General features: G+C 49.8%; 3 protein-coding genes across 3 annotated transcripts; 1 reads left to right on the top strand and 2 right to left on the bottom strand.

The window, feature by feature from the left end:
• Window positions 1-1,492: 1,492 nt before the first annotated feature.
• Aud_010493 (guanine nucleotide-binding protein subunit gamma) lies at window positions 1,493-1,970 on the top strand (the record flags this gene model as incomplete). The annotated part of the gene is made up of 3 exons (XM_043295333.1): window positions 1,493-1,644; window positions 1,787-1,844; window positions 1,908-1,970. 3 exons carry the CDS (start codon window positions 1,493-1,495, stop codon window positions 1,968-1,970), a joined length of 273 nt encoding a protein of 90 aa, XP_043151268.1.
• A 2,407-nt stretch (window positions 1,971-4,377) lies between these two features.
• On the bottom strand, window positions 4,378-7,637 carry pdeB (3',5'-cyclic-nucleotide phosphodiesterase PDE2; the record flags this gene model as incomplete). Its single annotated transcript, XM_043295332.1, has 5 exons — window positions 4,378-6,374; window positions 6,442-6,608; window positions 6,660-6,722; window positions 6,774-7,380; window positions 7,433-7,637. 5 exons carry the CDS (start codon window positions 7,635-7,637, stop codon window positions 4,378-4,380), a joined length of 3,039 nt encoding a protein of 1,012 aa, XP_043151267.1.
• Window positions 7,638-11,448: 3,811 nt separating this feature from the next.
• On the bottom strand, window positions 11,449-16,671 carry Aud_010491 (DNA-binding E3 ubiquitin-protein ligase SNT2; the record flags this gene model as incomplete). Its single annotated transcript, XM_043295331.1, has 3 exons — window positions 11,449-15,301; window positions 15,363-15,846; window positions 15,906-16,671. The coding sequence occupies 3 exons, from the start codon at window positions 16,669-16,671 to the stop codon at window positions 11,449-11,451; spliced, it is 5,103 nt and encodes a 1,700-aa protein (XP_043151266.1).
• Between the last annotated feature and the right edge of the window lie 5,818 nt (window positions 16,672-22,489).

Raw genomic sequence — 22,489 nt, 5'->3', positions numbered from 1 at the left:
ACGGCCCTTTTCTTGATGATGCTGCCACGCGACGGTCGGCCAGAAAGAAAGTGAGGGCGGCGGCGGCGTCGTTGTGGGAGAATCACGAAAAAAACAGGTCCAACTGCGTTCCCACATTGGGATAAGCGACCGCAGATCACGTGATCGAGCGGACAATAGAAGGTATACTCCCCCTCTTGAGTAATAATAGAACGTACACGTACATAATATGCTGAAGATGCTCATCTTGTATGATTGAATATCAATCCATAGGTGAAAGAATTGGTTTCTTTGCTAGGTCCGTCCTGATTTCCCTCGAATTGCTACTGACGAGTCGACTGGCTCCTGAACTGCTTGTGGACCGAGAGCAACCTGGACGATCGTATGAGATCTCAGCTTCTACCACAATACCGATTACATATGTGTTCGAACTTGGATATCTACTCTACTCCGGACTTCCGATCAATCTCCAGAGCCAATCAGCATGTGCATCGTTGAAATGCAGAGTAGACGCCGCCGGCTGAGATGCGTTTAGATCACGTGATTAGATACTGTACCTCAGATAGGTACCGAGTGTACTGTAAGGTAAGTTTGGGACAGCTCTGATACATTCTTACATTCCAGCCGCTGATGAGGGGTCCACGTGAGATACTTCAACATGGAGATTCCATACATCGAAAAGCATCAAATCATAGATGGATGTATGTAGACTTAAAATGATACTCATTCTTAACCTGTTTCAAGGATCCTCAAATGCCCAATCTTTCTGATACCGTCGCTTTTACCAGAAGAAAAACCCCCAAGATTAAGCCCCATCCGTCCAGACTGTTCAAAGTTTAAATAAGACCATCGTCCGTAGCACCGCACCAGTGCTCTCAGGGGGGTTTCACTTGTCTACTTTGGAGTCAGTACGATCAGTCCATCGCCTTTTTCCCACACAGTCGGAAACTGTCCAGTTCCTGCGAGAGTGGACTTGGCTTGACCTTTTCATTATTAGTAGTTATTACTTATCTACTCTCACTCTGGTGTCTTGTCCTGCTCGTGCTAGACTGCTAGTAATAATCATAATAGTCCTCCCCCCGTCGCTCCCTCTCCAATAGTAGGGTCTCATTTTCTCCCTCCATTTCTTCTTTGTCTTCCTTCTTTTCTTCTGATACTCTACTACTCTTCCTCTACTCTTTTTTTATTTTATTTTCCTTTCCTTAATTTCCCCACTAAATCCATTCGTTTCCTACCGCTGATCCTCTCGCCCTCTCACTCTTTCTGTGTCGACTGTTGACTGTTCAGTAATCCCCTCCCTTTTTTGTGGTCACTCCGCCCGCTTTTTCCGGATTCCCCTTACTCTCCCGGTTCAGCGCGCCAAAGCTTCTCCTCAACCCAGACAGACTACCTACCCATCAGGGCTCAGCAACTCGCCACGGTCTCCCTACCCCGTTGTCGCGTGTAGGGAATTATCTACAATTGTCCTCTTCACTTCTTCGACTCTCGGTGATCACAGAAAACCGAATCGAAAATGCCTGCCTACGAGCTGCGATCGGGGGGAGATGTCAAGAACAAGAAGCAGAGTGTGGCCGATCTCAAATATCGTCGCTTGACAGAGCTCAATGCTCGCTTAAAGGAGGATCTGGATCGTCCTCGAGTGAAGGTGTCCGAGGCTGCCATGTCGTAAGTGTCCGATTCCAATTGCCTTTTGCAACCGTCATCGTCTCTGTCGATCCATCTATGATGAGCGATGGGATCGTTGTGATCCAGTTGCCGACCGCTGTGCGGACTTGACCCGAATACTCACAAACCGTTCTCTGACCAGGTTGATCAACTACTGCAACAATACTCGTGATTTTATGGTACCATCTGTATGGGGCCAGGTATGCGATTGACCTCGATGTGAAGAAAGGTGATCAGGAGGCGGAGTGCTGACACAAACCCAGGTTGACAAGCGCGAGGATCCGTATGCTCCTCAACAACAAGGAGGCTGCTGCACGGTCATGTAATGGTGTCATGACACTGAATGCTTTTATTTTTTCCGAAATCGAAGACGGCTCGACTTGATTTTAAAGCTGTTGTTCGCGATCTTCTATTCCCTATCGGCATGATTTTCCCGCCCCATTTCTCTCTTCCTTTCGCCTAATACTTTTGACATCATATTTGGACTCTCGGGATTCGACATGGCTTCCCGCTTTCTATCATCACGACGATAATTGAAAATCACCTCATCCATCGAACAATGAAACCTTGTAATCGTGACGGCTGTGTCTGTGGGCAATTCTGCGGCTATGACGGGTCGACTGGAAGAACGCGCGCTGGTCTTGCAGAGATTCCGGGAGGCCGACCACTGAACGAAGCATGCGTCGCATCGCATCACATCACATCGTTCCTGGGATGATCATTGATATCAGCGTCCAGCTATCCGTGGTGCACTTGAGGATGCGCCGACTCGACTTTATCTTCTTCTATTCTATATTCTCTATTTTCTCTCTTCTAAAACTTCCTCTTCTATCTACGTTGGTCTTCGTCGTCTCCGAATTCGAGTGATTGTGATTCTGCCATATTTCCTTTGTCTGCAGTGAGTGAGTGATTGGTACGGATGGTGTTTCATGGGTTCGAAAAGCACATTCCTCGGCTGTTGAGGCTGAGAGCAAAGTCCCAGCATCTTGTAAAGTAGAAATCGCTGGTTTCCAGCTCTAATACAGCAATCAATGTCTTACCTTACCAGTCTAATGCCTAGTCGCATCCCACTACTGTATTTCATCTTAACCATCCTTATATAACCAAGCCCGACCTTGAGAAATCCGCCCACTCGCTGACATCATCAACCACCTCACCACCTTCGTCTCAACGGCCCTCCAGTCTCAATAACACAAATAACAACGTAGTCCAACTATACAAAGTTCACCAACGCGATCCCTGGTACATAGTGGATACAGTGAACCTGAAAATGACCGAGCCAACCCCGCCCATCGAACAACATCCACCAACCTCGACCTCAAGCACAGGCACAAATACAAATCCCCCCACCACCACAACAGCAACCACAACTACAAACCTCCCCCGAATCACCATCAGATACTGCACGCAATGTAAATGGATGCTCCGAGCCGCTTATGTACGTCCCGCTGCCCTTTCCCCCTCATCGGAACCAGGACCAGTATCAGTACATGATACAAAACAAATGCTATTGCTATTGCTAACGTGGTTGCGGAAAGTTCGCCCAGGAACTCCTCTCTACGTTCTCGACGAGCCTTGGCGAGGTAGCCCTCGTGCCGTGCACAGGCGGGACGTTCATTGTGAGTATTACGTCTGCGTCTGCATCTGAGACGGGGGTGCGGGAGAGTGTGCTCTGGGATCGGAGGGTTGACGGGGGGTTTCCTGGTATGTTACTTTCTTTCTTTCTCTCTTTCTTTCTTTTAGGGAAAATGGGGATGTGGCTTCGTTTGGTTACTGGAATTGAGATGGGCTGATGCTGGATAGAGGTCAAGGTGCTCAAAAGCCGGGTGAGAAATGTGGTTGATCCACAGAGGGATTTGGGGCATACGGATCGGGCCTTGAGGCAGGAGAGTGGAGGTAATCAAAGAGGGAGTCAAGAGAAGGAAAAGGACAAGTGTGAGGATTGCCAGGCTTAGTGATGCTCCCGATATGATAGACGAAGTCCTATATTCAACTCTATATATCAAGATCAATCTTGAGCTTGCCAGAATGACAGGACAGAAGATGGACTTCAATACTTTGAACGAGACTCGCCGAATCTAGCATGACAAGTGAACAGCAGGTTGGCTAACCGTGTCGATATGAATCGTGATATGGTGATATGAATCAACAACCGCAAAAAAGAAATCGAAGAGGATGTCACAAAAACAAGAAAAATGATACAGTTCAGTCCACGCATGGGGAGAACTCTGGATCCTCCAAACGCCAACCCACGCCCCGTTTCTAATTTGATTTCCTGATCCCAACCGGTCTGCGTTGCATCATTGGGAATCAATCATGATCGCCCACAGAAAATCCAGCAAATAAGGAAGAAAATGAGAAAGAAAAGAAAGGAAAGAATATAGATGGTGAAGAAAGGCAGCAAAGAAGGAACGAGACTTGATAGCCGGAAGGGGCACTTCCAACTCACTCGGCAGTACTAAAGCGAGGACGGCAAGGCAAATTGCCTGACCATCGAATAAATGCATGTGTGATTGAGTGTAGAGCTGACCGAGCGTCCAAGCCTAGTCGTAAAATCATACAATCCATCGTAAGCACAAGTTCGTCAGCGGATATACCAATTCGTGAGTCCTTCATCATTCCTCCATTTCGGGTCCCAACCATGTATCGCCAGGAGCCAAACACCTTGAGACAAAATCACCAAGAAAGCAACATTAGGCCAGGAGAAGGTGAAGCGAGATGGAAAAGGAAAGCTCAAGTCTCCCCGCTCAGCTCATGGTGATGCGAATGATGCGGTTTGCGCTTCCAGAACGCCAAGCGAAGACGACTCCGCCGTTTCGGCAGCCTGCGTGGAGGCTGCTCACCAGCCGTTGGGTCATCCCAAGGGGGATGCCCCTCATTCTTGACGCTCGGTGTTGTCGTTGGAGAATGCGCGGGGCTGTTGGACCCGTTCCCCACTACGGAAGTGGCGATAGGACTCTTCCTCCCGTCATCCATGTGTGAATGAGAGGTGTTGGTATCGCTGAAATGGGTGTCAGCCTCGGACGGCCCTTCACCGGCGGAGTACTGTTTCGATGAACCGGGCCGTGCACCGTCCGACTCGTCATGCTCATCTCTGATGTGTTCCCGAGAATGGCCCTTTTCGTCCCCGCTGTCGACAGTGACGAAACTGGTAGCATTGGTGGCCGGGGAAATGGGCGTCATGGTATTACTATATGTGCTCAAGCTGTGCGTGCGCGTGCAACTGTTGCGCTGCGAGTTCGGTGCGCCTGAGCCGCGTCCGGTCGAGTTCGTGTTGGCATGATGGCGACGGTGCCCCTGCGGTCCCTGCCGAGAACTGCTCGGTCGCTCTACTTCTCTTTCAGTGGATTCACCACTGGTGTGATGGGAGTTGAAGCGATTCGGGTCATCGGACGTGTTGGCAAAGATGACGGCAGCAGGAACAGCGTCAATCGAAGAGCGCCTGAAATTTTTGCCAGGTTGCCCTCCGAAATCTCCAGCTTGCTCCGATCCATTCGTCTCAGGAGACGTGCCGGGTACCGAGATCATCGCGACGTCAGGAACCGCAGTGGAGGATTTTCGAGAAGGTACGGATGGCATCGGACTGCCTGTGATATCCATCGATGGGCCTGGGGTGTCTGGCGACACGACAGGACTGATGGTGTTCTCATTGTAATCACTCGGAGATGATTCAATCGTCCCAAAGTAGTCGCCGGTGGCTTCGCGTCCCTGCGTCGCAGGGTTCTCAGGGTCAAGCGCCGACCTAGCAGAGCTCTCATTCAACGGTGGACGCAGACCTTTGAAACTCGCGGCCGGGCTCTGCGAGCGAGGGGAAAGGCCGCCCTCGAAACGCGGGTCTAGCAACGACTGCTTCCTTTTCTCCATGTCGGCCAGAAAGTGCCAGCGAGTCTGGTTGGTCCGGATGTGCTCGACTGTGAATCGCAGCTCAGGCAGAAGGTCCGAAACGCCCTCGAAGAGAGGGAGAGCGAAGATAGACATGAACCCGATCTGACCGGTGGCGAGCTTGTAGACGTTTCCTAGCTCCGGTGGACCACCAAACAAAGCAGTTTCCATGCCTACCTCTCGCTCCATCTCTCCCTGATTGGCAAATTCTTCCTGTAGAATCTTGGTCCATTTTTCGGCGATATCCCACGGCCGTGCCACATTGCTGATGTCAGCACATTTGATCAAAAGGCCACAGACAAGCGTTTTGTAGATTTCAATATCCTGCGGCTTCCAGCCATCGACAGACTTGCCATTCGCGTAGAACTTCTCCTGCAGAGACCCCAGCCGTTCCATAAACTTCTGATGTACGCCCATGTCGGTTGCCAGAATCGAACTGATGAGCAGTTTCCGAAGTTGTCTGTCCTTGAAAGCCGCAGGCCAGTGGCGCCGCAGGATCTGAGAGAATGCAGCGCAGTGAAAGGCCTCCAAGACTGAATTATCATTGTATAGTTGCGCTAACGGAGCGTTGAGCTTCACCAAGAAGAAATTGTTGACTCCAGGATGACCAACGTCGTGGCCGATTGCCGAAATAAGCAGGGTTAGAGTGTCGAACGGTGTCAAGAGAGATGCAATGGAGGATGGCGAATCAAGACTGGGCCCAACAGAGCCATATGGGGGCAATGCACCAATATGCACCAGGAAGCAAAACACTGATTGCAGCACATCAATGGCATGTCGGAAATTATGGTAGAGGACAAATGAATTGTACGATGCGCGGCAGGCGAGCAGGAAAGTTCGAAGCTCACCTACGAAAGAAAACGGTACTGTGTAAGTCAAGTCCTTTAAGAGTATCAAAAACCACAAATCACTTACAGGGTGTCAATCGCCATTCATCTAAGTTGGGCAGAGTGAAAGCATGCTGAAGCATCTCGCAGGCCCCAAACACGAGTTCGTCTTCGGAGAATTCATGAGCCGTGAAGTTCCACTTCCCGATGAACCTCCTCACAACTTCCTGCCGCTCTGGACTCACATCCAAGTCCCTTTTACATGTTAGCTGGTGGGTAAGAATTCGAAGGTAGAGGCAAACACACCTGTCCTGGAACTCTTCAATGACTTCCTCGGGGTTACAAATACCCTTCATGAGTTTGGATACCCTAGGAGAATAAATTAGCACTGCGCTGCCGCATTATGCGAATTGCACTTACATTGCCTCTCTCAAGTAGGCATACGGCTGCTCATCGTGCACGCCCACCCACGACTGTTTCCGCGACTTTTTCCTGGCGAGGAAGCGAGATTGTTCCTTGCGCGCCGACTTGTGCACCCGATAGGCATGGACTATCAAGCCCTGCACTCTTGCCCTGTCCAGTGGTGTCGAGAGAACGTCGACCGCGCCTGCATCTATGCATTTGGAAATCTGCTGTGGATCAGAAAGGGGAGTGGCAGACGGCTGTGCTGTCGGATCGCTGGTTGGTTCATTGGGCGCGTGCGAGTGGCGTAAGACTGCAATCGGTATGACCAGGTTTGGGATCTCGGAGACTTGAATGTCTGCAGATACCCCTGAAAGCAACTGCAAGCCGTAGGAGGAGTCAGATTGAGCGGAGAAGGTGAAGGTGCGATGGATAGATGTTGGAGATGGAGGGCCCGCGTCCGGCCATGAAGCACGACTGGCTTTACGACGATCCCGGACGGAGTCCTCGCTGCGACCAAGTTCAATGTCGAAGAACGCGAAAATAGGCGTGCATTTACTGCTGGCACTATCGGAGAGCTCGGCGAGTTTAGCGGCGAGAGATGTCCCAACATGGCAGAGGTATACTGCGATTCAGTTAGCATCCGTGGAAGCGATGGAGCGGAGGGCAATGCATACTTTGTTTACACACTTCCAACAAAAGCGCCACATCCGTCCGCAACGATTCAGGTTCATCGTCACCAACGGTGTCGCTGCGGGGAGCGAGGGTTGTCGAGCCAAACGAATCCCGGTCCACCCATCGTTCCTCTTGCACGCGATCATCGATATATACTGCGCAGCATTCGACACGATCCATAGTATCGGCCGGATTGGGTACGCCCATAGCCAGGAGATTCTGGGCTCAGAAAGAAGGCTCACAAAGATCTGAGGAAAAGAGGAAGAAAGAACGGTAGAAGAAAAGAAGAGATGCCCAGTCTGGCCTCGTTTTCATATGGTATGCGGACACCAAGATCGTCGGGCGTGAGTCCGGTAGAAGGGAAAAAAGGAGCGGCCGACAGAAGTGCTGCTGTACGGGAGCGGGGCGCAACGTTGTAACGAGAGACTCGGTTTAGATAAGGATTCTAGAAACTCTGTAGAAATGGCATTAGCGCTCATGGTCACCATGATCCGAAAGTGACTGTGTATGCAAGCGAAAGGAGTCAAAAGCAAGGGTCCTGCAACCAGAGAACGATGAGGGAATAAACGAATGACGATCCACACCAGCAGCGCAATCCCGAACAATGAGTTTGTTCGCTGCAGATTCCTACAGCAGGTTGGACTTCGACTGTTGTCCTGCGGGGGAGGCAAGACAGCAGTCCCTTACCTAGATGTCTCGTTCTGAGACAATCGAGAGTCCAGTCCAGCCCTACAGTAGCGCACTGTTGATCCTCAATTCAAAAGAACCGGCACTGGCCGCAATCACCAAATCCGCACGCACGTCACAGTACACTCACTTTTGAATCGTAGATAATATAAAGCTCCTGAAAGGAAAGAGAACGAGAGATGTATATAACGCGATATGCTGCGACGGATCGCAAAAGATCAATCGATCGAACAGAACAGCAGTCGTGGCGGCGAGGTGAAACGGTCGGGAGGGAGCACCAATTGCCGCAGTGATTTTCGCAAAAGGCCGTCTTAGATACACGTCGGTCGATATTCCACTAGAAAGCGAAGAATCGGAATCGCAACGTTGTCAAGAAACGCCTAGCCGAAGCGGACGCGAGATTCGAGGTCCTGGATCGGGGGGGGGTTTCTCAGGATGCCATGATGGGCCTCCGAGAGGGCCAGGCGGAATAGAGACGGCACGCAGGTGGACAGAGGCAATGGAGAAAGCAACTGGAACAACCAGATCTTGTTTATCGGGGAGGACAAAGACGGAATTGTCGCACGAGTCGGATTTCCTTGGTGAAGATTGACGTTGATGTAACGGGACAAGGGAGGAGGATAACCACTAGTGGAATGAGGTTAAGTTGGTGGGAAAGGAGGAAAAGGAAACGCGATGGTGTGTGTCTACTCCGTTGTAGTCGGTGGTGAGGCGTAGGGAATGAGAGGTCGAAAAGACCACAAAAAAAGTAGAGGGAAAAAATTATGAGGAAAAAAAAAAAAAAAAAAAAAAAGAAAAGGTATGGGATGACGATGATGGAGATTGACAGTGCCTAGATACACTGAGGCTGATGGAGCAGGAGGAGAAGTGAATAATGGGACAGGGCAAAAAGAAGTCGATCTCAGGGAGGGTCCAAGTGGAGGAGGAGACGAGAGGAGAGGAATGAGGTAGAGCAACCAGACCACAGAGCCTATGAGGGTCTACCTTACAGACGACTGAGGTAAAGACAACTAGAGCTAACGAGAGGTTCAAATTAGAATTAAGATCGACTAGACAATAATATCTATGTATCTACGCATTATTATTAGTAGCATCTACTACATCCAACTATTATTAGGGTAGTATTGTAGATGGTCGTACTCTGCAGGATGAGGATTCTTCTTGGGTTTTTCTTCCAGTCTTCCAGAAGGTCGCGGCACAGCGGGTGCGGGCGTCGTCAGAGACTCGGCGATGGGGCCGATCCTTACCGAGTCGGTAAGGTAATACAAAGTTACTCGTAAGGTATTACAGTGATCATCTTAGTAAAGAGTTGCTAAGGTACCTTACAGATAATGAGAACCAGGCATATTTAGCAGTGCCCACTGCACAATTGTACCAAATAGATGACGGTAATAGAGAGCCTGAGATAAGAGAGTAGTCTACTCTTGGCTTAATATGCTTGGATATCATGAACGTGCTGAGCTCAACTTCGGACCAACATCAGACAAATCACCTGCAGAGAAAAAAGCAAGGGCAAGGAGAACGATGCAAGAAATCCATCTAGAAACATTCCGAGTTGGTAGTACAGCGTATCTAGGGCAATATTTTAAGGTAGCTTAGGCACTGAATCAAGCTCAGCTCAAATAGGCAGACTGTCGCATTGCAATTTTTGCGCAGTATTCCACCTCACGCATCTCTTCATCAGTAATAAAACACACCCAATACCATCCAGATTCTACCTAGGTACTGTACTAGACACCTGAGAGGAAAAGAAAAGAAAATTTCAAGATAAAGTAAGTGGGGAAAGTGGAGAGGCCACAACGCCTAATCATTGCAAACCGTCCAATCTCATCGACGACGGGCACTCGCGCGTTTTCTAGAATGCTGGCTGAGCAAATCAGGTTGTATCCTTTGTGGGTATTTATGGCTGTTTATGGATCGTAATTTCCTCTATCCAAATTTACAGTGACAGTTACCGAGGTTCTCTACTACTTCATTATTAAAACCTACCTTACCCAACCGTGAAGTCCACATCAGGTAGAATATTAGATATAAGGTATCATTTTTCATGAACGATATTTGCTGCCTAAGAACCTTTGAAAGACAGACAGAGTAATCACAGAGTCCAGAGTGCTCCGTACATGCAGCTTAAACCTTCACCTATGACCTAAGGGGCTACGAGAGTAATCAAAATTAATCAATCCTCAGGGGCGCAAGCGCACAACCACCACCCAAGGCCACAGATGTAATAGTTGATCAGTGGCAAGTCGACCATTGACGTGATGTGATGCCACAGAACCTATCTTTGGTGCCTTAGGAACTCAATCAAAGTTACCTACAATTTGCAAACTCAACGGAGATTCCATATCGAGTAAGTACTGGACGGTGATGATGTTATGTGGCGACTACCCAGACACAACTGCCGGGTCACATTCATGTTAAAGTTGGAAGATCGTCTTGATCGATCTATTGATAACCGGTTCCTCAGAGGGATAACACTAACACTATCCATCTTTTGATTCGATTCACTTCATGGCAAACATACTAGACTCAAATACAGATACTCCGTAGATACCGTAGCCTGTACCGAGTACACACTGACTCGAGTACATTATGGGCCCGCTCTGGAGACGGTCCAGATTCCAGAATTCCCCCTAGCGTCTGCGTACTCCGACGGGCAGTCTACAAGGTTCTCCGTGTCCTGGGCTCATCACGTAAACATATAATATACTACAGCCTACGGAGCATTATGAAATGACAGTACCTACTGATAATTTGACCAAAAGAGAGCTGTCGCTTAAAACCAATTCCAATTTTCGGCCGAATAGCCTACCAGTATCTATGGACATAATCGTGTTGATCGGAAGTAGGAAAAGAAACTCAAAACGGTTCAAGGGATATAAATACCTTGCTTGGCTGTTCTCTCAGACATGCGACAGTATCCCGTGCTGACCTCCCTGATCGGCCAGAGTCAAGAATTCATGAAATCATTCTTCTTACTAACAATAGAACACAATCTGATTTTGAGTTAAATCAAATAAAGCTTGTTCGTCTCTTTAAAATGCAATATACACAGCCGGAAGCTGCAACAATCGAACCCCAACCCATGCAGCCCAAAATGATGATGATCTGAATCTCTAATCCTCTTCCCTGTAGATAAATGGCTCCCAGAAGCACGAGCATTCAAAAGGGGGACAAGAAAGTAGCAGAATAATAATGGACAAATTGAAAATGGCGCTCATAATGACAAGAAATCCCAACCCCAGTTTGAATGCCAGAAAAGCAAAACGAAAATTAATAAACACTATCATACATTCGCAATCCACCCCTTTCCGTACTCTGATACCCCACGCTAGGAAAGAAGATTTTTTAAGGATGGACTGGCGCTTGCCCCAGATCCTCCGTGCGTTCCATTGACGCCCGAACTCCTGCCAGTACTCATCGCTCCCCCGGCTGCGCTGAGAGGCGTGTCCTCCATTTTGCCAGGAGGAGATAACCCCCGGGGATCCATACGTGCTTGTGACACTGGGGGTGATTGTGTCGGCGCACTGAGGATGCGATCCACAGAATACATTCGCGGAGGCGGGCCTCCGTTCAAAGCGCTGAGAGAGTGTTGAGGAGAGTGGCGGACGACGGTCGCTTGTGCCGTAGGAGGTGACGCTGAGGATGCGTACGGTCGAGGGCCCGGTGCATGGGACGGGTGAGGTGATGGAATGGACACTGGCGCATACGGGCTTTGATGAACAGTGTACGTCTGGTGCGGAGGTGGAGGCGCACCGCCGGGATAATGAGGTGGTGGTGGTGGGGGAGGTGCGTGGTGAGCAGGTGGTGTCGGATGTTGAAAGCCATTAAGCGGATGAGTCTGGACGGGGGGCGGGCCCCCGTGGTATGCCGGAACTGGTAAGCCGTTGCGCAACTTACCATCGGCAAGCTCGGTCGATCGCTGTTCCTGAGCCGGGTACCACTCAGAGCCATGAGCAAGAGGGCCACTAAGCGGCCTTGGGAGGGCATTGGTCGGAGGGGGAGTCGGATGCGCGTGTGGTCCAAAAGGATGCCCATGATATTCGGGGATTCGGGGAGCGGGCAGCACTGGCCGCTGCGCTGAGTAAGGAGACGGTCGAGGCTCCGGAGATGGCTGAGCTGTAGCATTTTTCAGATAGCATTTGTGGCATTCGTAGAGTGGCCCCTCCGCGATCGAGGTGTAATCGCCATTCAGCTTGGGTAGAGCATGCTGGGGTAGATTCTGGCAAATGAATGGCGGGCTGGCAGAACTCATTCCAACTCCATTCATGCTTGAGCCTCTGCTGTTAAGGACAGCAGCTCGCCGCGAACCGTCGATCGGCCACCACCGAGGACTGAACGAGGTAGAGCAACGACAGCATTTCCGCTCCACCTCGGGAGTGGAAACTTGCCGGGGAGCACGGCTTCCCGAATCAACCTCCATCTCATCCGTATGTTGCTCTGGAGCTGTCACGGCGGGTTTCTGGTTGTCTTTCGTCGTGAGTGTCGACTGAGTGGCAGCGGTGACAACGCCGTTGATGGCGGAGGCGCGCCGACTTCCGGCGGTCGTTGCTTGCTGAGAAGTATTCACCGTTTGTTGTACATATGCCGCTCTTCGAACCGTCCCAGGCAAGGTCAAGTCTGCCTGCTTGTACGACTGAACGAATTGTTGAAGTGCATTCAAACCGTCTTCTCCGGTCACCTCACCAATCTGGTGGAGGCCGGATGAAGGAGCGTGATGTGGACACCAGATGCCTGCGGTTGCTGCTCCCACCTCCTCTCCAAGGCGTATACTGCTGACTGTGTCCCGTCTGGAACTTTTGACTGGCGTTATGTTGAACCCAAAGGTGTACTCTGCCTGAAAAGCACAACCGATATGGAAACGGGCATTGCAGCCGCTGTGACTGCAGGTAACGCATGCACCTTTGGTGGTCTTGCAGAGCTTGCACACGTCCCTGTACCTGTCTGCCGCGATAAGTCCAAATCCCTCTGCAGGCTCGAGCTCTTTGGCATTGCCAAACTTGATCTCTGGGGTCCAGACAGCACACATGACATGAACCCAGTTGTTACCGGCAGTTCGCTTCAACGGTTCTCGTGGACCAACTGGTTTTCCTACAGCTTCTTGTCGTTGCCGATACAGCTTGATAGCCTCCTGCACCATCTCCTTCTCCAGTCTCTCCTTCTCCCGATCACGATCCGTCTTCTTCTTATGCGATACCTTTGGTGCCTCCATCAGTTCATGCTCCGTCCAGGTCACAGGGCACAGAACGCATTCGTAACATGTGGAAATCATGGGACTGCGGTCGTTCGAGCACATATCACACAGCCACTTCGCACAATTACGCGATGGACTGACTCCATAGCAGTTACGGTGAACGGTCAAACGGCAATCACGGCACGACAGGTGTTGGTCGCCCAAAGGCTCCAGCCTGTTGCAAACGGCGCAGGGAAGTGTTTTGGCCTTTGGCGGATCCGGAACGATCGGTTGCGGCTCTGGCGCTTTCTCCGGGGGTGGCTTCTTTTTCGGTGCCGGCTCGACCGAGGTGGGAACCGGTGTAGCAGTGCTTTCTTTCTCGTTGGGCTTTGCCTTCTTCTTGTTGGAATCTTGTTGCTGTACTTGCGGATTCGCGTTGACCGGCACACCGATCGAGGCCGCAGTGGCTGCAGTGGCACTGTTGATACTGATCGGTGTCTCAGTCGAGAGCAGGAGCTGCGTCAGTAATTCCTCGTCGACTCGGCGGCGCCAGGACTTATTGCCGCTCTGCGCGATCTTCTTTGCAACTTCATCCACGCTTTCCCACTGGATCCCGTACTTCCTCCACAATAAAGCACAGCGAAGACAGAGCGCCACAGTGAGCAGTGGGCCCTTGTCCTTCTTCGATGGCTCGCTCGGGGTCGTGGTGCCAGGCGGAACGCCAGGGGCGCGTCGCCACTGCCGCGAAGACCGCGTGGAGCAGAACTTGCACTGGAAGCCACGCTTCTTCTCGGCCGCTTTCTCATTATCGAAGGCCGAATCATCGTGGTCGTCGGCCACGTCATCCACGAGTTTCGAATTGGCATGGTGCCGTTTGGCTTCTTTTTTGCCTTTTCTGCCCTCGTAGCCGCCCCAAATCTGCCGACCACGCGGGGTCTTCTTCCACATATAGTAGAATCGAACGATCTGATAATGCGGAACCGTACCGACGTGTTTGGTCACATTGCGCAGCTCTGATCCGTACTTGGCAACGCCCTGTTCGAACAACTTCACTTCCTCTGGGCGCAAATGCGGTTCCTTCAGATCCTTGTATTTGTTTTGCTGTTTCAGTTTCGCGAGAGCGGCTTCGGCATCAAAACTGTTTGAATACAGAAGCTCCAAGGCCTTATCCAGGAAATTTGTAGCGTACTTCTCCTCTCCTAATTGAGGTGCGATTTCCTTGGCCCGTTCCATATATTCGTCGATAAATTTCTCTCGATCAGCAGGACTGAGTTCCGCTCCAGGCGCATCATCTTCGCCCCGGCTCGGCATCTGCGTTGCAGTGGGCATCTTAAACAGTACTTCGGCAGTACGGGTAAGCTTGCCGTTTATTAGAACTGGTTCGTCCTCGCCGCGTCGCACGTATCCAACTGGTTCATCCATGACCCATTTAGGGCGGTTTGCAATTTCCTGCTTCGCTGCTTCGATTGCTGCCTGAGCCTCTTTCGAGAGCTTCGAATCTTTGCGGCCAGAGCGACTCAAATATTTCTTTTTGATATCAATCGGCTTGGCGTACTCGACGGGACGGCCAGGCCATGGGTTGACAATCGCTTGATGCCGTGGTCCCAGTCGAGAACTGGCTCGAGGATAGATGCGGTCATCGTAATCGAGGGCATCTTCCACCCGACAATGAATCCCCAAATAACGGTAGGGCCACATCCGGGCTTGCGCGATCTGTTCCTTCGTCGCTGGACGAGGATGTTCCTCCGCCGCCGGAGCAGGCGTACTGACATTGGTACCGTTAGAAAGTCCATTCGGCTCCTCCTCTTCTTCTTCGGCAACTTCTTCCTCCGGTTCTGCTGGAGCTTCACCGATGATGGGCGTGTTTCGGGCCTCAAGTTTCTTTTCCTGTGCGCGGCTGCAAGCTGCACAGGCCCATGCAAACCCTCGGGCGGGTTTCTTGGTGAGGACTGGGCGCACACAGTACATGTGATAAGTATTGTGGCAGACAGCGCAATCAACCGAGTCATTGCTATAAGGTGAGTTAGTGGTAAACTCGAAGGATCTTATGCCTCGTATCAAGAAATGCCTACCTAGCAGCGTACAAACCGCATCGCTTGCAGGTTTTGACCGCACTAAACAGTTCTTTCCGTTTTCCTATCTCCACTAGGATGAACTTCCAACGTTCATCGAGGACCTTCTTGACATTGGCCGGTACATTGATCACCTTCTTCGTCGGAACGACCTCATAGTAGCGATGAATATACCGGTCAAACATTTTGTCGTACCAAAATGAGTCCCGGGTTTTCCGATACGCATTGAAATCATCTATTTCCGACAGATGCTTGATCTGGCATTTTCCACGCAATGATGTGAGCGGACACGTGTCGGAATGCATGGAAGCGAAGACAAGTCTCGTGTCTGCGACGATGCGATGAATATCACGAGGTCGATAGTACCAATTAACTCGCAGCGCTTCAATGGGTCCATTGGGTTTATCCTTGGACGGAAGAAACTCCATGATTCGAGCAAGGTAGTACGGCTCTCCAGGAGGTTCGCAAATCAGGTAAACATGATCTGAATGTACGAATTTAGCAAAACCCGCCCACCAGGCATCGTATGTCGAATGAACTTACCATTAATAGCGAAGGTTGTGCCGTCATCAGCAACTAATTTGCCATCCTTGAGATAGGCACCACTGTTCTCGAAAGAGACCATGTTGGACTCAGGCAGGTTGGGGTCCGCGCTTGGCGCAGCGGTAAAGATTTTTTTGGCCACATTTCCGTTACTGGAATTCGAGTTTGTAGAGCTCCCCGGTTGTTTACGTTTTCTCGACGAGCTCGAAGATCCGGCTCCATCATCTGGCTTTGCAGAGAAAGAAGACGTGCCAGGAATCGCGTCCTTGGCGGCTGCGGCATTAGGTCCATTCACCGCGGTTAGGCTCTTTCGAGAATTCGATGATGATGGAGCCTTCTCGCCGTCTAGTTTGACACCATTAGTAGCGCTAGTGGCAGCTGTACCGCTACTTTTCTTGGATGATTTGGGTGCTGAGGGGGGAAGCAGTTCAAGATCCATGTCAATGTCGCGATCTTCGGCGTAGTTGGGGCGAGGCGCATTACGACCCCTTGACCGAGTGCCATAAGGCGCAGGAGTGGCGGAGGTGCTGGGCGGCTCCGCACCCGCAGCCTCTGAAGGAGTTGCGCTGGCTGTCATGGGTTGTGATGATGATTCATTCGCGGTGGCGTTGCCTTGGGCGGTGGAAGAATCCGCAGATCCCCTTCGGGATGTTTGACCAGAAGTGGGCATGCGATCTGATGGTGAGGTGGACTTCACGTGTTGTTGTTGTTGTTGTTGTTGTTGTTGTTGCGGTCGCTTCTGGGGCGGCGACCTGTCCGAGGCCATGACCAGCCCTCAGAGCGGTAGAGAGTTGAGGTGAATTACACGGAGTCTGGGTGGCTGCAGCGTTCCGCCAGTGTTGCGTAGGTGGTAGACGTGAAAGTTGAAGAACACCCAATTTGGCTTGAACACAGAAAATTGAAAGGTTCAAATACGGGCCGCGACGGAAGGACTATCCCTCATCAAACTTGGTTTTGCAGAGAATGAGTGAAAGCTGAAGACATCCGAGCGAAAGCAAGCCGGAAGTCAAGGGGGAGAAGTGAGTCGAGTCCCGTGATGCGAAAGCCTACGCAAAACAAGCTCGGAAAGTGAAGATGGGTGCGAGAAAAGTGGCGCTGGTACCAGTTCCCGCAGGGGTGTGGAAAGGGTCAATCGCGCGTGTCAAGAAAAAGTCGGAGACACAAGACTAAGATACGCAGGATATCTTGAAGATCACGATCGACACCCTCCAAAATCGGGCCAAGGCGGGAGGCTACCAGACTCCAGGGAAGACAAACCTCGCTTAGAAACTGTTAGACAAGCCACGAGGGGGATATGAATGGAGATATGAGAGGAAGGAATGAAAGGGAGACGGGAAGGTTGAGGAAGTCCGAAAGACTGAAATGGATGCCGGGTTTGTGTGGTGGAGAAGGAAGGGAGGGAGGAGGAGGAAGTAGTAGAAGAAAAGGGAGAGCAAAAGAGAGAGAGAGAGAGAAGTTGCTGTAGGATAAAGTTAAAGTGACGGCGGTAGAAGCAAAACAAAAGCAAAGCCACTTGGGTACCGTAAGTAGGTGTATGTGTCGGGGGGGAAGACTCGTGGGGTGAGTGAGCAATGAAGAGGCAAGATGGGCCAGAAGGAGGTGATTTAAAGTATGTATGCACGTAGGTCCATAACGGTAAAGCCAAGTCAAAAGGGAATAGAAGTAGAGGAAGATTTTACCTGGGTTGGTACTTGGGTAGGTCGTGGGTAGTGGTTTAGTAGTCTACTCCGTAAGAAGGATTATCAAATCAAACCAGGATAGAACTCTGCCTAGACCGAAAGTCGCGAAGGAGAGTTGTCGGGGAAGATGCAAGATAAGATGACAAGGTACCGATGCGGTAACAGTAAAGTTGGTAGGAAAGGGAATAAGAAGAAGGCCAGATGAGTTCGTGGAGTCAAGGGACAAGAGGCTTGGGAGAGGACGACGACGATGGTGACGATGGTGACGATGAAGACAATAATAATGAGAAGAGAGAGGGAAGAAGATATGGAAGGCAATGAGAATCAGGAAATCCGTCTAACTAGAGGACGAGAGGATCCCGACCATACCACGTCCCTTTTGCCCCCCTAGTCCCGATATGTTAATATGACGGGTCCTCCACCAAAGGACGAACCAGAGGAGATTTACTACTACGGAATACAGTGTTTAGTCAAGGATGATTGGGAAAAGGAAGAAGGCTAAGGAGAACCGAAAGAGAGCGAGCGAGTAAGGCGGGAAATCTTGGGCGAGCCCTTGGAAGAGTTGAAATCCAGGATGTGCAATCAGGCTCCCTATCCTCAATGATGTTCCTTGACTTGGTTTGATGGAAAAAAGTGTAGCATAAGAGATTAAGGTACCTAGGTAGGAGCTGGATTGTTCCAGTGTGCAGGCTGATCCAGCCGCACCGTTATGCTTGGTATTTTGTTCCTAAGTAGAACATTCATGAATCGGCTGCTGACTCTCTCCAGTCTCCTCGTTCATACCAAGACACAGGACACTTAGACAGGCCGGTTTTCAGTAGACACTCGATAGATACACAGGACCGATTATTATTTCACACACTAACTATCACTTGGTCCCCTTGCTCAATCTTAAGGGTTAAGGCGGCTGTTGACCCGTTGGGTGATCTACGTATTGGTGCTAGCGGGAGAATTTACTCAATGTAGGCAGATCTAGTCTAGTCGTTTTATATGGGTGGTTCCGCCAGGTTTGTTTGATTTAAGTCACTCGAAAGGGTTGTGTGTGTGCGTGTGTCTGTTGTGGGCCGAGCGACCCGATGCAAAGAACGATGATGACGATTATGGTGATATCCGAACATGGGGCCATAGAGAAGTAATGCATTATGGAGCCTGTTATTATGTATAGTACGGAGTGAAGGATCCCATCCACCATAGTCAATGTACACCACATAAGGCTATAGGTAAAAGATCGATGAAAACCCGGAGTTGATCCGGAAAAGGTATGGTAAAATATGGGAAAAGGAAAGAGATGGGAAAAGCCTCAGTCTAGAGTTGTGGCTGGAATGTTGTTACGTAGGGCAGCATTCGTGTTGCTTCCCCCCGTCATCACCATCTCATCCTGGAAGACGCCATGCGACCTTGTTCCGCTTTCTCAGAGAAATCAAAAAGTCCCTGAAGATTCAATAGGATGGCTTATTGACGGCGATCGCCTCATCGAAATTGGAATCCAGTAATGTAGTGCGAGGCTATGCTCCGTTGTTGAAACGGCCGAGAGGTACTCTGGCATCCGAGGAGTTGATATAGTCGCACAGGAACTTGGGTATCATACATACAGCTACAATTCCGTTCTGCTGGACAGAGGACACGTATGAATGACAAGTGTGCGAAAATTATGGCATTATAGGAGGAATATATAGATCCCTCACCCTTCAGTAAAGCATCAACGTCGGATACATGGAGTATCCAGACGAGATCACAGAATAATAGGAGGCCGAGGCTCCGACTGAAAACTGCCTTAGCTATCTCTCTACCTACAAATAAAATTTCGAAATTTTTTGTCTGGTATGGCTGGGACCCCTCGCACTAGCTACTATCGATCCGAAGAATGAATAACGCCTTTGTGTGGACAAACGCCACTTTCAATACAAACAATGGGCAACCACAGGAAATCCTTAGTCCTTACTCAGTCTTCAGATGATTCGCCTGTAAAGGGAGGAGGGGCTACTCCAGAGGGGTATCAGGACTTCTTGTACGACCGAATATTGTCCGCAACCCGAAATGAAGCGATAGGGACGGCCGATGATTTGACTCGAATAGTCAAGCGAGGGCCTTCCGGTAAGGCCTCTGCATGACTCTCAGTCGGATTATCATAGTAAATTGTTTCTACTCAATATGCTGGACCAACCAGTGTTGAACGATATGAGTTATCGCGACGCTCTTGGGTTGAGAGAGATCATCACGTTACCAGCGCGAACTGCTATTTGTGTGGCTTAGTGCAGGGAATCAATGAAAATGCATTTGCTGGGGATCCCCGCGGCAGCGGACTTTTGGCTGGCTCCATATTAATAGTCTTGGCTGGAACTAAGGTATTATTATTCGACAGAAATGACGGCCAACAATCCCACACTGCTTATTTTGCATCGTGATCCCGATTTCCTCTACCAAGATCATTCAGAAATCCTTCCCTGGGGTTAGTCAGAAGTAAATTACTCTTAAGCTGAGGGAAATGCATACTCATGACTACCTGCTTGCCTTGCGATTTCCTTGATACCGCTGGGTTGTCTGGAGATCATACCTAAACCACGTCAGACTCGGCCAATCATAGTCCTCATACCACGATAGCCGATGATTGCTGCTCGCTAACATTTCTGACGGGAGTTGCCACCATTGTTAGACTTTATTATTGCTGGTTCAAGCTCGACGGTGCACACACCACCAAAGCAAATGTCTGCCCTCAAATAGGATTTAACCGTGGCGGTCAGGCTTTTTCACCCATTTTCAAATGATACCCAGTTCATAGAGTCATGTGTGAGACCTGATCGAATACTTGCCTCATTCTGTTACCTTGATCTAGCGATAGTGTAAGATCTGAGACGCTCGTATTCCTCAGCCTCCTGTTCGCGTGTTTCGCGACTAAATCAGGGATAACTCATATGAATACTGCGAATGACACTGCTGCAGACTGTGGCGATGGGAAGCATGTACCTACCTACCATAGTGTGAGCAAAACCAACTCATGGAACACTCGCAATGATAATAGGCTTTCCTTGTAAATCGGAGATATAACACATTGGAGAGCGGAGGAAAATAAATACTGGGGTTTAATTCAATCGCATTACCTCATGTCGGCGCCATGACCTCAATATGTCCACCATGAACTGACGACCACCTAGAGCGAAATATATATTTCGAATTGATGCCGATTTCGCTAGCAGCGCGGCGCACCTCAAGCCACCTTATTCAAGCCAACTTGTATCTGTATAACCAGACATAATAATGTTCAAGTAAGAAGACTTAATTCACTGTTATATAGCCGCCCGTGTCGTGCTCGCCAAGTCACTTCGAGGACCCGTGCTATGGACTACAAGCGACGCTCGCCAGATACTGTGTGTATGACTGAGGGTCAAAGTGGTCCAGACGATCGGCACTATTCTAACTCTCTGCCATGTGGCTCTCTATATCTGCACCCTTTGCTGTCCTTGCTTGTCCATTTCACTTTGCCGCCTTGATTTTCTTATTGTTTCGTGGACGTGTCTTCGTAGAAAGCATTTATCCGACACGGTCCGGATGTACGGAGTAGCAAAGCACAGTTTCAACAGAACGGAGCGCACATCTGGCAAAATGAAAGGGACTGAAGCGGGTCTTGGCGATGCACCTTCTTATGTACTCTGAAGGAGAAAGAGCAAAGGACCTCAACGCGACCAGACCCAGTACCGTCTTACCTTTTCACTTCGCCCAAGTATTCCCCCCAAGACTCGAGAGTTCTATGGGAGACTTGATAGGTAGGCTTAGTTACATCGATCTAAGAATACTCATAGCTTTGAACTCCGTTGGCAGTTGCGGTGTGCAGCCACATCGATCTAATACATCCACACTAGTTAGAGGGGCATCGAGTCATGTGTACTAGATACTGGACAGTAGTAAGTTAGCTGCATACGACCAGTGGTACATCGTCCATGCGCTGGATTTCATTCTCGGGTACGCTTTAGAGAATCCATTACCGCAATGCAAATGGCAGTGAGTGATATAATTGTGTTCCACGAGTATTGAATAATCCTACTATCGGGACCAATTTCTAACAACTGGACTTGGGGGTTATCGGTTACCACTTACGTCAGGTGAATGGTGATGATCAGAAGCCACTGTACCACATCATGCATACTAGGGCGACCGCGTAGCCAAGCATAGATGATGATTCATCAGAACCAGCCATGAACACTTTAAGTTGGACAACTATACTAATATGCTCTTAATATTCCATATTAACAATGTCTTTGATAAAAAGAATGAACCCATTAATCCCTATACTAAAGACGAGACAGAAACTGATGCAGGAGAAGAGAGCAGCATATGGCCAGAGTCAAACTCCACAGACGCACAAATAACCTGTCTGTGCTCACCATAGGTGTCCAACCTTCTGGGCCAGGTAAATGAGCCCTTTTATAGCACCATGCCTACTTTGTCTAGCGTGCTCATGTAGGAAATGGAATCATTGGATATCTATCTTACTAGTGCTACCTGGTGGCTACTGTCTAGGTTGGCCACTTGCGGATCAGTAAGTCAGTAACTAGCGTGCTCCGGTTGGCTGGACGAAGCTGATCCAGGAACGTTCCGCCCTGCAGAGTGCATATGGTAAGCAGCAAATGATGATTAAGTGCCTTGGATCCCTAACTACCAAGGCTCAAGAAACCGACATATCTGCCTTACTGCCTTATTGCCTTAGGCTGCTTTTTTTCATATCCGCGACTGCAGTTTCCCGAAAATAACGCGGTGCATACACGCTGTTGCCCTGGATGCATTATCTCCAGTCTATGTAAAAGGAGAGGGAATTGAACGTGATGCTTCTCAGGAGAATCTGATCGACTAGGATTTTTAAGCCGGTTAAATGGTTGATATGCTTGAACAGATCTGATACAATAACTCGGT

Source organism: Aspergillus udagawae (genome assembly GCF_001078395.1).
Source record: "Aspergillus udagawae IFM 46973 DNA, scaffold_9, whole genome shotgun sequence".
Classification (NCBI taxonomy): domain Eukaryota; kingdom Fungi; phylum Ascomycota; class Eurotiomycetes; order Eurotiales; family Aspergillaceae; genus Aspergillus; species Aspergillus udagawae.
The sequence above is the reverse complement of the archived record's forward strand: the minus strand, read 5'-3'. Positions and strand labels throughout refer to the sequence as shown.